Source organism: Aspergillus undulatus, assembly GCF_047715775.1.
Source record: "Aspergillus undulatus strain CBS 261.88 unplaced genomic scaffold BDV17scaffold_85, whole genome shotgun sequence".
NCBI classification, from domain to species: Eukaryota; Fungi; Ascomycota; class Eurotiomycetes; order Eurotiales; family Aspergillaceae; genus Aspergillus; species Aspergillus undulatus.
Window position 1 is genome coordinate 84,334 of NW_027396689.1, and position 16,888 is coordinate 101,221.

Sequence of the window (16,888 nt, forward strand, 5' to 3'; positions counted from 1 at the left end):
AAATTCAGCCTTTCAGCACAGTACAGCCAGTCAGAGCATTTATGAGGTCCTAGTCGAGTATTCTCTGCGTATGCACTATAGGTTGACTCGAATCGCTGCATAACGAATTCCTCCCTCGATCAATATAAACGCTGAGGGGGGAAGCGCTAGCAACTCTGACGCCCGCTTGCCCATTGTGGTACAATATTCCTATATCCTCGTTCTTCGATAGCGGCCGAACAGCGTCTCTGTGGGTTGATGCTGAAGAAGCGAGGCATACGCCTGATATATATATATTTGCGTCCAGACGACAGCGCGCTGCCAACTGATATGGCATAGGCTCCTCCTGATAATACCAGGAGATCAAGTTCGCGTTAATAAGAAAATCTCTATTTTGTAATTGTTCTAGCTGGTGGAGCACAGTTGGCTCATGTCCGAAGTTCACCGGTCCGTGGCAAAGGTGATGGATCCCGCACCTTTAATCATCCTCCCTTCTCTGTTATGCTCCCATCGCATTCTTCCTTCATAACACAACAACACAACCCACCACTCACCTCCCTCGTCAGTTCTCTGCAAATCTCAGTCTTCAGTCTCAGTCACTCGTTGTCAGAAGATGCTTCAAATCAAGAAGGAAAACGGGCAATACGAGACCCCGGCAATGTCGGCCAGGTCGGCGAGCTCCTCTCCAACCATACCACCATACCACCATACTGCTCTGCAGTCACGAATAAACAGCATCAGCTACCCCGCCGTGAGCTAAACCCTCCGCAACAACGAGCTCTATGAACCTACCAGCGAGTCAGCATGCGCAGGGAGGTTCACGAACAGAGTCGCAAGGCATGCTATTGCCACCCAACTTCAAATGCCCCTACCACTCCGAATCCTGTATTAATCCCATGTGTGATAACCCTACGCGCTACAACACCATCGTGGGACGGACGTGCCCATTCCACCACATCCGCCGGGCTTGGGGAAAACTTTTGACTAGTCACAGCTTATTTCGTCGGCGCGGAAGATTTAACAGGGTGAGATCTCGGTGTTGCCGGCGGATCCAATCTGACGCAGTTTATACATCTGTGCCAGATTTACGGAGTACATAGAGATAAAAAGTCATGCAATGGCCGATGTACAGGTGAACATCGACATTATTATTATTATTATTATTATTATTATTATTGCTTTTCCCTCTAGTCGTTATACCTACTCCATTCATGCGGGCGGCACGCGCCGGGACCACACCGAATCCATTACACACAGATAAACGCCAAGATGAGCATTGGACCATCGCTAGGGCGATGGGAGATAGGCTGATCGATCTGACGGAGTGACTTGCATAGGAGTATGTCAGGCTGCTTTAGTTCTTTCACCTGCCTTTGTGAATTTTGAACGAATCTATCTCCGTTGCTCTCCGAGACTGGAAAGCCAGAGCAGGTGCACGGCCAACCGGACCTGGTCATAGCGGGCAAGTTTCACGAGGCAAAGGAACGGTGCGCTGGGGTTGCCGGTTGGAGATTTGGAGATGCAAACCGACTGCCGCTTGGGGTGTCGCACAGTGGACCATTCCATGGTGGGGATAGAGGAAAAGCTCCATCGTGCCATGCGATTAGGGTTTTATGGTTGGCGGACATGGTCAACTTCATGCTATCCATACCCACCATGACATAATTTTTTTTTGCCCCCACGGTCACACCGGCCGATTCCTATTATCATTAGCAATTACTACACGCTGCTGGTAGCGACTGTGTGAAAGTTATATCTCGCTTGTTTTCCTGAGTTTTGCCGACTTCTGGCTCTGGTTCAGGTTCGAACTTCTGTCGCCCTCCTTCGCCACTACTGCTCGTCATTCGACGCCTCCGTCCACTGTCGATCCGGACTGCTGTCTGCGACTACCGTCCATTGGATAGCATCAGCAAAAGACATTCCAACAACGATCTTGCTTCTTCTTACCGTTCTGACCACACTTTCGAGGTAAAAGTAGCAGCAAGTAGTCGCCGTTGCATCCCCGTTGCGCCAACACGCCCCCGACTGTTACGCTGTCCCATTGCGCACCCTTCGAAAGCGATCCATCTCACCCTTTGCAACAACTTGTTCCATTGCGCCACCCTCTCCGGCCGGTGTCGAGATCCTGACGCATATATCCAATTGACCCCATCCCACGCAGCACGGTAGATTACGCCCCTACGCACGAGATCTCCCTAGGCGACATTGCTCCCTTGCGACACTGGCCCAATATGCTGAATTGGAAGGATTTGTTCACCAACCGCGAGCGGCGATTCTATCCGGAACTCGTGGTTCCTCTCCCTCGCGACACCACGCCGATCACGACCGAAGCTGATAGACCGGACAAGGAGAAGGAGCTCCCGAAGAACGACCTGGCATCTGATTCTAGTCCTGATCGAGCATCTCTCCAAGAGAAGGGTGTTGCCCATGCGCCTTCTGGGACCCAACTAACTCTGGAGGCCCTGCGAGTAGAAGTCGAAGAGGGTGTCATTGCTTCTGGTCATGACACTGTCTATGACCGTACGTTTTTTTTTAAGAGTTGCAGCTCGAATGCATCTTGCTCAGCCAAATACCAAATCCTGCATGCTGCTACGGAAGCTGACTTGCTCTCCAGGTAAAGCCAAGGTTATCAATCGCGCCATCCAGGACATTGGGATGGGCCGCTACCAATGGGGCTTGTTTGTCCTCTGTGGCTTCGGCTGGATTGCAGACAAGTAAGACACGTTCCATTCTACCACTCCTCACGAATAATGGCGACTAACATCTTTGGATAGCCTCTGGTTGCAGGTATGAAGCGGCGACTGGACCTATTCAAACTCCCTACTGATTATTCCTAGGGCGTTGCTCTCACCTTGACGCCTTTGTCTTCGGAGTTTGGTGTCTCAGAAAACCATTCGCGATTCGCGACTTGTGCGCTCTTTGTTGGTCTGATTGTTGGTGCTTCGTTCTGGGGTATTGCCTCCGATGCTATTGGACGACGCCCTGCATTCAACTGCACCCTGTTCCTCTGTGGTGCGTTCGGCTTGGCTGCTGGTGGCGGCTCTAGTTGGGTTGGGTAAGAACTTCCAGGAAGTCTTTTGCTTGACCATGATCTACATACTGACCCCCTACCAAGAGTTTGTGCCTTGTACTCTTGTCTTGGTTTAGGTGTTGGTGGAAACCTGCCTGTTGATGCTGCCGTCTTCTGCGAGTGCTTACCTCCCAACTCGGGGAATATCTTGAGTGGATTGGCCACCTGGTGGTCGGTGGGAACTCTGATTTCAAGGTTTGTCTCAAGTGTCTTCTTGATTTCAGCCCTTGCTAAAATCTTTCAGTATGCTGGCATGGGCTTTCATCCCCAACTTCTCCTGCGAGGACGCCGCCACTTGCACCAAGGCCGACAACTGGGGCTGGAGATACCTCGTTCTCTCCCTAGGTGCTATCACGATTGCCATGTGGGCTTGCCGCTTCTTCCTATTCACTTTCTATGAATCGCCGAAGTTCTTGGTATCTCGGGGCCGCCAGAGCGAGGCCGTGGCTGCTGTACAGGGGATTGCTCACAAGAACAAGACCACCACCTGGCTCACCGAAGAGGTCCTCAACGAAATCTGTGGCCACCAGGAGGAGCAAAAGTCCAAGGGAGGAACTACGATCGAAATCATCAAGCGATCGCTTGAACGGTTCTCCGTCCAACAAGTCGCCCCGCTGTTTGCCACCAAGCGACTTGCTCTCTCTAGTAGGTGTCCCACTTGTCTTCATGTCGCTCAAAGACTAACCTTTCTATAGCCGTCCTGATTTGGTTCTGCTGGACCTGCATCGGAATGGGCTACACGCTCTTCAACGCGTTCCTGCCTCAATTCCTGGGAAGCAACGCCTCGACATATGAGACCTACCGCAACTACGCCATCACTGCAGTCTGTGGCATTCCGGGACCACTTCTCGCCTGGGTCATGGTCGATCTCCCCTACTTCGGCCGTAAAGGCACGATGGCTATTTCGACCTGTATTACTGCTGTGCTGTTGTTCTGCTTTACCGCTAGCAAGGACCCGAACGTACAGCTGGTCTGTTCTGCGCTGGAGTCGTTCTTCCAGATGATGATGTACGGTGTCTTGTATGCCTACACCCCCGAGGTTTTCCCTGCCCCGAACCGAGGTACTGGAAGTGGTATTGCCAGCTGCTTGAACCGGATTGCTGGTCTAATGGCGCCGATTATCGGTATCTACGCCAGCAGCAACCCGCTTGCTCCTATCTATGCATCGGGCGGACTTCTCTTGGCCGCCTTCCTGGCGATGATTCTCCTTCCGATTGAGACTCGCGGCCGACAGGTTGTTTAAACATCTCGGAGAAGCAAAAGAAAAAAAACAAGAAAAAAGCCAAATAGAATAGAGAAGGGCATGTGAACTTCATTGAGGCTAGACACTCCGTTCGTTGGTGGTTACGTTAAAACATGGTGTACATAACTTCAATTGATTATAGATTCAAATTTTCATCGTACTACGGAAGGCGATTATGGGTATGCCAAGTCCGAACTCAGATCTTCGGGCGCATGAAGCTCTATGTGCTTTGCGACTCTTCCCACAAATAATCCAGCAGGTTCAGAGCAACTCTCGAAGAACGAGGTGACGGCCTGTGACGTTCAATTTCGTCTGGCGTTGTCATCGCCACGTCTCTTTCATCTGTGACGTTTGTTCGGACCTTCCAGCTTGTCTGCTGGCGCCATCCAATACCCTGAATATGTACTCACCTACTACCGGCTGGAACTTAAACCTATGCCCCGAGCCACCGGTGGCAACGCTGAACCCTCGATATTGGGACGATAGTCGATTAACCATCCCCATCTGGTGTCATGGCTGCTGTTAACAAGGTGAGTTTGAACAGACCATGCCGACTCTTTATGCACCCGAAGTCTTTTCAGGGTCATGGGTGGAACTCAATTGCCAAACCGAGCTTCATGAGCCCAGTTGATGGATCAGGTAAAAAGAAGAAACCATCATGGCAGACACCGATCGGCGGGTGGTTGCGCCATGCTTCCAGTTCCTTCGTATTTTCCAATTTCCAGTGTGCAATGGGATACCCCGTAGGGTGAATTTGCGCATTAAGACCGGGCAAGTTGAGCTTCGCAAGCTGCTCGTATCCCATTTACCAGAGTAAGCGAGATTGAAATGCCCTGTCGCGTGCCAGTACGTGCTAGTTACAGCTCTAAATTGAGCCATCACCCATTTCGTGCGGAGCGAGCGAGATGCTAGACTGCCTCACCATGGCTACCTTCTCTGACGGGCGAGCAGATAGACGTGCAGGCCAAACGAGATAAGGTATAGTTCCCCAGCACCATAAACTGGAGATCAAGTTCGCGCTATGCGTACAACTTGTTCATCTAGGCAGACACGTTTCTTCAGCTATGTGGTATACAAGCCAAGCTTCATCCTCGCCAAACTGGTGCAGTGACACTCGAACCAAAGTAGAAGTCGTTGACCAGCTTGCATGCCTCACATCCAGACTCCAGCTCAATATACAGCCGCAACTTGAGGTTCGAACCACAGTTCGGTTGTCCAGGATCTTTTCTTCTGGACGTAGTCCACCGGGCCGCTGCGGATGGATTTCACAAATGTCTGGAACCATGTTGATGTCTTTTGGTCGCTGTGAAGGGAAAATGGCTCGGAAGGTGCTCATTAATCATACGTGATATCTAAGGGCTATCAGCTTTGCTTAGTTGGTGGGAAATGAAACGATGCATATTGGCATGAAGGTCATCATCGATATTCCTTAGAAGTGTTTTTAGACTGCTTGATGCGAGCCCGAATCGTCGTCCCGTCCAGCTGCACGAGCGCATAGGTATAGCCGTTGCCACGCCAAATCCAGATCTTGCTGAAGTTTGATCTGACCAACATAGTCCTGAACCTGGTTGTTAGTAACGTCCTTCAAGTACAGCGGCCCAGTCCCAGACGCATTGACCAAAACAACGTGGCCCATATCCGGCGGATCAGCCAGGAATTCGGACCAGCCAGGGAGTTAACGGTCATTTATTTGAGTTCAAACATCAGAGCCTCAATCCTGGTTCTTCACTAGTACAGGAAGACTGGTGGGATGAGGCTAATTGACCCATACGCCATCCCAAACGGCGCGTCTAGAGGAAGTCCCTCTTTCCCCATGACTCCAAACCCAGGCATCCGGTTCCGGTACCACATCTAATCCAGCGGGGTGAAACCAATCAATTCCGCATCTCGACCCGATGCACGCAAGGCTCCCGGCAATGGCTGAGTGTAAGCTTACATCAGACCGAGGATGTATCGAGCTGTAGTCTTGTTGTCGCGAATTTGGCTCCAGGACTAGAGTTGCAGCTTCCGGACCTCAAGGTCTATTGGCGACTGAGTGTACAATAGCATTGAAAATTGAACTATCCTTTTCTATTTAGTGGACTCTGAACTCCAGCTTGCAGCTTCACGCCCGTGCCGCTAGAAGCCTCTCAGGAGGGAAGCAATCCGAGGCTAGGAGGGACTCAGCACAATAAGAAAACATGGACAGATGTAAGCTTGTGGAGGTATCGATGTGGAATTATGATACCTCTCTGACTGGTTTTTTGGAAGGATCAATGTATTGTCAGGTTGAGAATAGAATTTTCATTCTGGAGGGAAGGTCCGAGGATGGTGCCTCTGTGTATATATGCGGGCGTAGGGCTACCTTTCCATCCCAACAATCCTCTCACTCTATCTTGCCTTTCTGCTCACCAATCTCACCAAATTATATTGCTTATTCGGAATGGGCGGATCTTCCCCATCCCAGCCCCTCATGCTCACTGCAGCCGACTATCCCCTCCCAATGGCATACCGGGGGACCGACACTTTTTTTTTTTTTTTTTTTTTTTTTTTTTTTTTTTTTTTTTTTTTTTTTTTTTTTTTTTTCTCGACTGGCTGAACCCAACAAGGGAGTTTCTATCTTGCAAGAAGCAATCAGAGTGTTGGCTCCCCACATCCTTTTGCTGGAAGGGCGTTGTGACAGCCACAGCGCACACCGAAGGAGTGATGGAAATCCGCCCAACCCATGCTGGCGACCTGGCAACGCTTCCTCCTCTCTATATTGTGCATCCGTTGCCCTGTCAACGTCTACCTTCTCTGGCCAGTAGCTTTAATCCGCTGAGGTATAAGTCTTATGATTAGGATCGGAATGCAGGTCCTGCGCTGGCACCAGTCCACGTTGCCGATCTCCACACGTATCATCCTGTCATTCGCTTCCATATCAATGTCGTCCCGGGCATCATTCTCAGTCTGTTCGGAAATCATATGGACCTTGATGGCCCTGGATTTAGCACGCTCGCAGAGATGCTAGCTACATGCTATCGTCCAGGGCTGGGGCTGCAGCCGCCCGGGCATTCATAGTCACTGTTGGGAAAGCAGCCAGAACACAACGATTGATGCAAATCTTCATCCGGAACTTGCCGAGTTGCACGGTCCATCTCTGCATGACTGCGTTTTTCGTTTGTCCACTGGCAAGATCGACTGTATACGCCAGGCGGCCAGACATTTGTGGCTGCAGCATAATCATTGCGGGTGTTCCCCGTGTCTACCGATGACAAGTTGCTGCTATTCTTTGTCTGTTCCTGGGTCGCTTGCGCAGTCCCCTGGCCATGCAGGAGGGCCTATAGGTTTCAGAGATCTCTAGCAACCTAACCAAGGCATAAAGTCAGACTGAATATATTTAGAGGCGAATTTCGCAACATCAGAACAGCTTCCCAAGTGCTATGATAAGTGCTTTCAACTAGTTTGCGAAGGGTGTAACACAGGTTATGCACTGGCTTGGTCTTTTAGAGGATGAGAACGCCGCGCTTCGGAAGGCAAACGACAGGCTTAGCCGGCGTCAAAAACGAAGGAAAAAAGGCCAAAGGATGGAGGATTACTTTCTATATATGCTGGAGGAGGTATAATGTTGTAAAAAGGGGTTGATAGTCAGATACAGGAGGAATTATGCTCGAGTAGTGGTCGTAAGAGAACGCCTGAGAAGCGTGTGAGATGGCGTAGAACTTGCGGAGAGCTGGAACACAATGCGCGCTCCTGTTAGAATGATGATATAACATCTGAAAAAGAGGATGCTGAGTAGAATTTATTGATTACTTGCGTTGTAGCGGAATAACCTTGCTGTTTGTGGTCTAATGTTAGGGAAAGTGGTTAACTCGCTTGTGGACTACGTTGGTCTAAAGTGTACAGGGTGAACGCACACACACATTAAGAAGACCTCTCATCTCGATGCCCGATCTTTGAGAGCTAGCAAACCTATAATCCAAGCCATGAGGATCCCGGTGAATCCCATCGTAACGGTGTACAGAGCCATAGCGTCAATGCCATTGTGTATCATCCCGTCAATAGTATCGCTAGACTAAATCGTGTGTCAGTGAATAAGCTTTAGGGAAAGAACCTGTGGACATATCGTACGCTTGCCATGAAGATAACTCCACCAGGAATGAGACAGAACGACCAAAGAAGCTCCGTAGGCGAGGACGAGATGGCGACATAGAGGTCGGAGGCTTTAGATACATTATCATGTATGTAAGCAAACGGGCGACCGAAGCCGCACCTAAAAGGTGGCCCCATTGTTTGTGGACCATTGTCGAGACCATGGAAGCCTGCTCATGAGATGCCATAGATCTTCCCATGAGGAAGATTACCAGGGCAGGCAGCGGATTCATCGAAACGCCGTTTGATTTGTGATGAGTGTGCTCATCCGTGATGCCGTTCGACCAACCCGGTACGGTCTGCATAAGTTGCCTTGTTTTCTGCTCACCAAGGCCTGTGACTCTAATGTATTCGACCAGCATACCGCACTAAACAAGCATCATTAGTCAACAGGGACACTGTATCGGTGAAACAGAACTCACTAGGCCTCCACCGATGAACAGAACCGTGATAGCGGCATGCTGCAAATCGCGCGCTGTCCACGCCTTACCCCAACCTGCTAAATGTTCCAAGAAGATGTTGGCAGAACCGTAAAAAAAGATTAACGAGCTCTCTACAAACTCAGCAGACAGCCAGGACTGCATCTTCGAGGTACCAGGTCGGATATTCCATGCCTTAACCGTGCCGTGTCGTGCCGCGTGTTGGCGATTTCAAAAGTCTCGGCTGGAAGTCCAAGTCCATGAGAGTATATCTTGCTTACCTGATAGCATTGTCGCTGCCAGCCATGCGTTAGTAGCAGATCTGCAAAAAGCACATGGAAACCAGAAGAGTTACCAATTGGCAGTATGATGATTCAAGAAAGGACCATTAAACTTGTATGAGCCTGGATTGCAAGCTGATGGGTCTCCAAGGTAAAGTATGTCGGATATGTCTCTGGGGTTTCCCGGTCATGCGACTCGCCATTGCGAGCTGCCATTTCGTCGTCCGTATGTCCAAACGCATCTAGAACCATGCTCAGTGTAATCACCACGTGGATTACTCTGATGGATACCATGTTGAGCCTCTTTGCTTGACTCGGCGGACACAGCAAGAACTTTGGCCGCGCTATGAGCAGCGAGAACTAGCCTGTGTAAGCAACTGCGTAAAGATGGCAACTATTGTATGCCTTGTAGAAAAACGATCAAGGTCGACACAATTAGTAAGAGAAGAAAAAAACTCGATATCCACTTTCTATGACATTCTCAAGACAACCCTTGGAGGATGATCGCGGCTATCTGCTGTTATATACCTTATGCATGAGGGATCTGCGCGGGTCACATCAACCTCTCCGGGCTTATCTTACACTCCGAGGAAATTTCGGAGAGAGAGGGCTTACGAGGTGTGAGACTCATTATTTTCCGGTTTAGCCCTGTGGAAGTTTGGGAACTTTCCGGCCTGCTTTAGTATAATTTTAGTAAAATAGAACTAAAGTAGTTTATAGATTGGAATTCTATATACAACCTGTGAAGGGCTGAAGTAAGACTTAAATTCAATCTAACTAGGCCACGAACTGTGTACGAAAAGCTTGGAGAAAGAGGAGTTCTCCAGGCGCGTTCTTCCTGTCAACATGCCACGGTCACGTGTGCGGGCGCTAGCCCGTGCCTGATATCGGGCACTGGCCCGTGACACAACCTTCATGTAAAAGAATAAATGACGTATAACTATTCGATTTCAAAAGCAGACGGAATTCAGTGCAACAGATGAAGCTTTTATACGTCTATCATTCACACCTTTGATTGCACCTTTCGCTGTGTCTTATAACTTTGAAAGCACATTCTAAAACAATAGTCATTATAGCACACCACAAGCCGTCTCGACGCATTCCGTCCCAATTCTTTCCCAACCTTCTCGATCAAACTTCGTCATTACCTGACCCCTCCGAGCTAAGCTAAAGCCTCGATCCCAAGCGACCATCGTCTTCGCCCTCGACCTTGTCCTCGCATGGATTTATGGCGTAACAGCTGCGCCATCATTCCTACCAAAAACGCCAACCTCACAGAATGACACCATGACGATGCTCCGCCACAGCAAGTCCGTCAAGGTCATCCTCTCCTACGTCTTCGACTGGGTCGTCCTCATCGCCGTCGGCGTCGTCTCCACCACTATCAATACTCTCTAGCCTTTTTCCCTCACCGATCCCAATATCTCATACGTTGGCCCTCATGCTGCGTCCCGATGATCTCTTTCCCAAACAGCTGAGTGAGCTATCTGTTCTAGACTCCCTTATAGTGAGTCTGAGACTGTGCCATTATGGCTTCTGGGCGTCCTTATTGGGGCCTTCCTCCTTGTTATGATCCTCATCGCCACCTTCGTCTGCGTTCCAGGCGCTGCCGTCCCTCGACACACGCCTGCCGGCCTCATCTGGAGGCACAATCTATGGGAATTCCACATCTGCACTCTGGGCTTTGCACTGCCCATATCATTGCATTCTTCTTCACCAAGGGCCGGAAGAACCTCTTTGGTCAGCCCCTGGCACGACCTCCTCGACCGCTGCCAACCCAACGTGGACAATGCCAGAGATCATGCCGTGGGCGGATTCGCTGGCGAGAGCATGGCCGGCCTGCTCTACTCTGCTTCCATCCGTCAGCAGGAGGGTTCGAGCATTCTCGTCGGCGGTTTCAGAAGCTATCCCGGCGGCCACTCGTCCGCTTCCGCCGCCGGCCTTGTCTACCTCTCTCTCTCCCTCGCCAGCAAGTTTACCGTGGCGATCTCCTTCGTCCTCCCTGGCGCTTCCTCCAAGGTCATCTCCCATGCCGCCTTCCCTTCGCGCATGGCCACCGCCGATCCGCTTCGTGATGGACTGGAAGGCTCTGGGGCCCCATTTCCCATATCTTCCAAGCCTGTCCAAGGACGCCGGGCCCAGAACAACGCGAAGTTTCAGTCGCTGCGCCACCCTTGTACCTGCTCACCATTGCGCTCGCGCCTTTTTGCTCTGTCCATCTACATCTCCGCTTCGCGCTGGTTTGACTTCCGCGGCAACGGATTCGACATCCTCTTCGGGCACCTCATTGGCCTGATCTCCGCCGTCTACTCTTTTCGATACTACCGTCTCAGCGGCCATCAGCTGAGACGGAATGCTCATCTCTGAGAATTAAGGTTCCCAATCCCGATGATCCTAGAGATACCCCCAGTCATCAATGCAAAGCCAAATACAGAGTGCGTTGCGGCGCTGACCATCAGCTCCTGCGGATGCGCAGACATAGTCTAGCCGGTGATGAAGAGGACAGCCCCTGGGATGAAGTTGCGCTTCGGCTTCCCACCGCGATCCCAGCTCAGCCACATACCGACCACGTCGGCGCACCACCAGATGATGCCTATAGTAGTGTGCTGCCAGTCGTTGCGAACCCAAGCAGTGCCCCAGTGGTGCTCTGTGAAGGTGTTGACGCAGCCCCATGCGGCGAGGACGCCGCTGTCGTAGAAATCCTGGGAGCGGCCGCTTCGCCGTAGCCAGACCTGGCCGACGAGGAGAATGACGGTAAGAAGGATGCCATAGCCGATGAAGGCGCTGCCCAGGATGAGATGCGCGGCGCATTGACCGAGATAATCGCCCTGACAAAAGCCCAACGCCGTAATCCCGCCAAACAGCATTTGCGTCCACGACAAGATCGGCACGAGCTTTCCCAGAACTGGCGAGGCCTGATCAGCTTGCGCACCCGCCCGCTGATCCCCTTCTCCCAGTGCCCCTTGAGGTACAGTCCCAGAACAGCCTGGGCGCCGAGCAGGATCTGGAGGATCTAGGCGCAGAAGGCGTGGACATTGTTGCCGGTGAACTCGCGGAAGTTGTGGGCGTGGCCGAGAAAGAAGCCGACGATGGCGAGGGCGGTGCCGAAGACTTGGGTCGCGACGTGCCATATATAATAAGAAGTCAGTGTCAGTATGTTCGCCGCGCTGCAATCGGCTTTCAGAAAGTGGTCGGTCAGGAGAGCATACGCCGAAGACCATGCCGATGGGGAAGACGACACCGTATGCGAACATTTGGATGAGGATATGAATCCGTATGATAGTACCCTGTTTTTAGGATTCATCAGTTCAACTCAGAAGCTTCATTTGCATCACAATGCGACTCTGGGATCTTGCTCTCACCGCCGTGATGATCATGCGCCGTGATAGCGGTTCCGAGCGCCGCAGCGCAGAAAAGTACCCTTGTCGCCATGCCCATCGCTTCGCCACGACCCTTGTCCTTCTTGTACGTCGTTGATCACAGAAAACAAAAATACGTAATGTTGCGGAAACTGAGAAGAAGAGAAGATGCCAAAAAAAAGTAAAGGACATAGCAACTTTCCAGGAATTTTCCGGACAAATTCCGAGAGAATTTCGGAAATTTTGGAGAGCTGACGAGGTGTGAGATGCAGCCCATAGCGTGGCAGTGGCAGTGCACGTAGTCGTTGACCGCGTCATCTTGCGTACAGAATATTCCACTGCTTCAAAAACTCCGGTTGCCTCTTTGAGAAGACAGTCACTCATCCATTCTTTTCCGGCTCGACCCTGCGGAAGTCTGGTTACTTTCCGGCTTCCGTATACTCTTGACGAAACATGAAGTGGTCTGCAGGATGGGGATCTGCGTGTGAACCCTGCACAAAGGCAAAGACAAGGTGCATCCGCTCACAGGGGAAGCTTCCATACATCCATCTTCTAGACACGCTTTCAACCAGAGCCTTATCTAATACAGTAGAGCGTACAGGTGCCCGAGTCTCAATATATCCTGCGCACAGCAGGTTCGCAAGCCTAGGAAGAGAAGACGTCGCCAAGCCTCGCGAGTGATCTTTGTGCTACCGAGCTCAAGCATGCTTGTATCTGATTTGTACCCAGGACCCTCCCAGACGTTGCGATTCCGCAGCTGGGACCCAAGTATGGTAGTATCAACGGCACCACAGACTCCCTTCAGAGCTGTGGGGCGCCTCCATTCCCAACCGAAGGTACCAATGCGACAGCCAATAAGGACTCGCGCAACGATGCAGCAGAGTCAGAGTCCAATGTATACGTCGTGCAAGTCAAGGCCGAGCGTACTGGGCCTTTCAGTGTTCCTACTTGGTTACTGGGGTTTCATCCATTTCCTACGCCCACCTGTACCTGCCCGGGGGAGTGGGATGGCAAGGATGACCCAGAAGCCACAGAGTCTGACGAAGCTCTTCTCTCGATTTATCGCACGCGGCTGAGTCCTCAATTTCCATTTGTTATTATCCCTGACGGTCTCACCGCGAGCGAACTGCAAAGATCCCGACCATTCCTCGCGAAATGATCAGGATGGTGGCTTCGCTACGAAATCGTCGGTCCATGTGGAATCAAAGCAGGCTGTTGTTGCGACATATCTCTGACTCAGTCTTCATGCGCCCCGATAGGTCCCTGGACCTCCTGCAAGCCATCATCGCTTTCCTCGGTTTCTATCATTACTTCTGTTTTGCCCATGGACACTTCAACAATCTTGCACATCTGGCTTCCAGCATGATTGCAGATATGAGGCTAGATAGGCCGCGAGCCAGGCAGCCGTTGAGAAAAAAGTATCCTCAAGGGATTGTTCCAGAAGAGCCCAGAGCAATGTCAAATGATGAGAGACGGGCTATTCTTGCTGTCTGGTACATCGACTCGAGGTTCGTAGCCTCCCCATATCCTGTGGACCATTATACTTCTCACATGATAGCTAACACAATCCTACCAGCTCTGCGGCGGCATTCAGGAAGGTAAACTCACCGGGCAGGCATTTTACTGAACATATGGAGCGACAGCTCCAGGAGTTGCAAGACGGACTTGAGTATGAGACGGATGAGGTCCTGGCGCAACTTGTTTGTGCCCAGCGCATGAATGAAATGATAGCCCAACTCCAACTGAGCGACCAGTCAGTCGATGTCCGGCCGTCTTCGAATGTCTGGACTGCCAATCTCGACAACCTCCTAGCTGGCTTGGACAACCAACGGGGCCGTGAGGGTCAACATAAACCCACCGCTGTGAGTAGACATCCTAGTTTGCCAACATATTCCGAGTTAACACGGTGGCACAGACTTGGTATCCAGCCATCGTAACTTTGCGCTGCTGCAACTTTTGGAGCCGCAGCTCGTGGATATGAGCCGCTTCCAAAATTACGAGGCAGTTGCTGCGTTACGCTATACGCCGGACTACTTTCACACAACCTCGGAAAGCAGAAAGGATGCAGCGGATACTGCACTGAGGACTTGGTTCGAGGACTGGCTGACCATACCGGTTTGCCATTTCTTTTACATGCCCATGTCGGGATACATGCAGCTCACGGACGCCACCATGACCCTTCTTCGTCGATCCAGGCTCACGCTGCTCGCTCGTGATAGGCTAGGAAACTCTTATCCTCCCGCGACGGACATGAATAACAATGGTACCTCTTCCACGAGCGTCAATGCTGGCAGCAGCTCGGATGATTTGATGCTCAACCTCCTGGATCGCCTTGCGTCGCGATTTGAAGAAGCGAGGATAGAAATGGCCGTAGCACACTGTTCCGAATGGGCCAATGACTTCTTGAACTTGGTGGCGTGGAAGCTCAGGGAAAGGAGAGCGTGTATCGAGAAGTGGATCAACATCATTGCCAACGAAGCACATGTCAACGCGCTGTCTGCCCGTCCTCGCTGGACAGGGTCTCTTGCTGCTATTTATGTTCTACAGCGGGGTCAGGAAGGATAGAGGCTGCACTGTCGCCGAAGTCGGTGACTTCAGCTGACGATTCAACTCGCAGTGATCCGCAGGCGATATCACATCTTTCTGTAGGCAATTCTGCATGGTCTAGAGACAGGATTTAGCGATGGCCTTGTGCTTATTTCGCTCATCCACAAGTAACTTCAATATTGCTCCTGGGTGATACTATCCTGGTTGAATCAGTGGCCTAAGTAGATGGATGGCCATCAACCACATTGGAATGGAGTTATGTTGAGCTCAAAGGGGTATTTATATAATTTAAGTAGCTACATCCATGCGATATTTAGCCTGTCCCCCAAAAGATTATGCAATGCCTTTGGCTACAGGATACTTGATCTATTACTCCTTTACTAGGACACAAAATTGCTCTAAACATGCAGTATATACTAAATAACGTCATTTGTAACCAAAATAACCAAGCCCTTCGCATTTGCGTGACGGCACTGGAAAAACCCGGTGGGAAAACCAATGTCAAGGGATTACAGACTCAATATTAACATTTATAGCACAAGCGGGCCTGGAAGATTCCAGGTACAAGAACCCTAGGCAAAAGAACATGCCTAATCAGAAGTCGACTCTCCCTCGAAAAGGCCGATTTGCATCCCCAAATAACGATCCTGGGCCAGCATCCGGTTTCGGTCCCAGTCGAGCGACCTCACGGGGAGAACCTTTGTTGATGGACACATACGCCTCAAACGCTGGGAATTCGTCAACCTTGCCCACAAATTCGACAAACTTATCGTCACGGTCAACGATCAGTGTTCCCGTCAGATCAATATCTGGTGAGCCTGTGACTAGAGGATTATTCCGCGCTGCTTGAAATCCGAGGATGACACTGGTGTTAGACCCTGTCAACAACGAAAACTTCATGCCGTCATTATTTTGTGTCTCTCTACCCTCCACGTCGCCATCTTCGCAATCAACCTCCGTGGTCTCGTCGCAATAGTGCTGCTGTGACCACCGGTAACCCTTGGGATTAATCCATACCCAGGCCTGAGAGCTCATCCTTGCTTTTGCGTCACTGGCGTTACTAAAGCCACGCTGGTCAGTCAAAAAGCAGTCGCCGACAATAGGAATTCCGCCGATCATCGTCATGTCGCTGTCCTTGGGATAGGATCTGGTAACCCCGGCAACGTTTAGTGGAATGAACGCCTTAATCCAAAAGGACATTACGACGCTATTATCCACATTCTCTTCCTCAGTCGACGGGACCCTCATTCGTCCCAGGATTCTTTGCCTGGCCAACCATCGGCGGCTGCGCCTGTATATCCGAGCTTCTCCTGCCAGCACTTGTATGAGGCCTGGTCGGCGTCAGTCCAGTTTGGGCCAGGACCTATGTTGTACTTGTCGCATCCTTCATCAACCAGTCGCATACCCATGGCTGTAATGATCGGGTCGGAAGGGTAAGACTTGAACCATTCTGCTCCTGGGAAAGGCGTGAACTTGTCACCATCACTCTGTCTTGGTAAATAGATGCCGGACACCACAGTAGTGATGGTCAAACTTATGAAGACGATCATGAATTTTATCATCATTTGATTGAGTCCCTATTTGGGGTGTAGACCACTTCTATAATTCACAGGTTGTTTTGGAGGGAGGTTTTGAATTTTAGAACATAAAAAGCATACAATGATCCAGGGAGAGGTAGTATTGTACGGAGATATATATTCACTGATACCTAGACTATACTTAGCCTGGTTTATCAAAAGCTGATTGCAAGGTGCATCATAGATATAACTTTAATGGGCATTATGCGTCATATAAATTATATTTGTAGACAAGAAAGGTGGCTCGTAGATTGGATTCAACCCTATTCCAATGAACCAAAAAGCTGATGTGGCTGAGCATAT

General features: G+C 50.7%; 8 protein-coding genes across 8 annotated transcripts; 4 read left to right on the forward strand and 4 right to left on the reverse strand.

Annotated features, from left to right (window-relative positions):
- Window positions 1–2,210: 2,210 nt before the first annotated feature.
- On the forward strand, window positions 2,211–4,292 carry BDV17DRAFT_296197 (MFS transporter; the record flags this gene model as incomplete). The annotated part of the gene is made up of 7 exons (XM_073763237.1): window positions 2,211–2,499; window positions 2,594–2,693; window positions 2,754–2,766; window positions 2,817–3,034; window positions 3,095–3,244; window positions 3,294–3,694; window positions 3,745–4,292. 7 exons carry the CDS (start codon window positions 2,211–2,213, stop codon window positions 4,290–4,292), a joined length of 1,719 nt encoding a protein of 572 aa, XP_073610472.1.
- A 183-nt stretch (window positions 4,293–4,475) lies between these two features.
- BDV17DRAFT_276559 (uncharacterized protein) lies at window positions 4,476–4,792 on the reverse strand (the record flags this gene model as incomplete). The annotated part of the gene is made up of 1 exon (XM_073759349.1): window positions 4,476–4,792. A coding segment is annotated over one exon (179 nt), but the record flags the coding sequence as incomplete, so codon positions are not given.
- Window positions 4,793–8,187: 3,395 nt separating this feature from the next.
- On the reverse strand, window positions 8,188–8,986 carry BDV17DRAFT_296198 (uncharacterized protein; the record flags this gene model as incomplete). Its single annotated transcript, XM_073763238.1, has 4 exons — window positions 8,188–8,325; window positions 8,382–8,473; window positions 8,524–8,770; window positions 8,825–8,986. 4 exons carry the CDS (start codon window positions 8,984–8,986, stop codon window positions 8,188–8,190), a joined length of 639 nt encoding a protein of 212 aa, XP_073610474.1.
- Window positions 8,987–9,291: 305 nt separating this feature from the next.
- On the forward strand, window positions 9,292–10,500 carry BDV17DRAFT_296199 (uncharacterized protein; the record flags this gene model as incomplete). The annotated part of the gene is made up of 2 exons (XM_073763239.1): window positions 9,292–9,328; window positions 10,289–10,500. The coding sequence occupies 2 exons, from the start codon at window positions 9,292–9,294 to the stop codon at window positions 10,498–10,500; spliced, it is 249 nt and encodes an 82-aa protein (XP_073610475.1).
- Window positions 10,417–11,527, forward strand: BDV17DRAFT_234511 (uncharacterized protein). The gene has a single exon (XM_073755844.1). The coding sequence runs from the start codon at window positions 10,672–10,674 to the stop codon at window positions 11,467–11,469; it is 798 nt and encodes a 265-aa protein (XP_073610476.1). The 5' UTR covers window positions 10,417–10,671; the 3' UTR covers window positions 11,470–11,527.
- BDV17DRAFT_234514 (uncharacterized protein) lies at window positions 11,528–12,618 on the reverse strand. The gene is made up of 2 exons (XM_073755845.1): window positions 12,465–12,618; window positions 11,528–12,389 (listed from the first exon to the last, which is right to left on the reverse strand). The coding sequence occupies exons 1-2, from the start codon at window positions 12,477–12,479 to the stop codon at window positions 11,586–11,588; spliced, it is 819 nt and encodes a 272-aa protein (XP_073610477.1). The 5' UTR covers window positions 12,480–12,618; the 3' UTR covers window positions 11,528–11,585.
- A 675-nt stretch (window positions 12,619–13,293) lies between these two features.
- BDV17DRAFT_234522 (uncharacterized protein) lies at window positions 13,294–14,562 on the forward strand. Its single transcript, XM_073755846.1, has 3 exons — window positions 13,294–13,969; window positions 14,038–14,323; window positions 14,377–14,562. Exons 1-3 carry the CDS (start codon window positions 13,617–13,619, stop codon window positions 14,440–14,442), a joined length of 705 nt encoding a protein of 234 aa, XP_073610478.1. The 5' UTR covers window positions 13,294–13,616; the 3' UTR covers window positions 14,443–14,562.
- A 908-nt stretch (window positions 14,563–15,470) lies between these two features.
- BDV17DRAFT_276565 (uncharacterized protein) lies at window positions 15,471–16,632 on the reverse strand. Its single transcript, XM_073759350.1, has one exon. It carries the CDS (start codon window positions 16,254–16,256, stop codon window positions 15,603–15,605), a length of 654 nt encoding a protein of 217 aa, XP_073610479.1. The 5' UTR covers window positions 16,257–16,632; the 3' UTR covers window positions 15,471–15,602.
- Window positions 16,633–16,888: the final 256 nt, after the last annotated feature.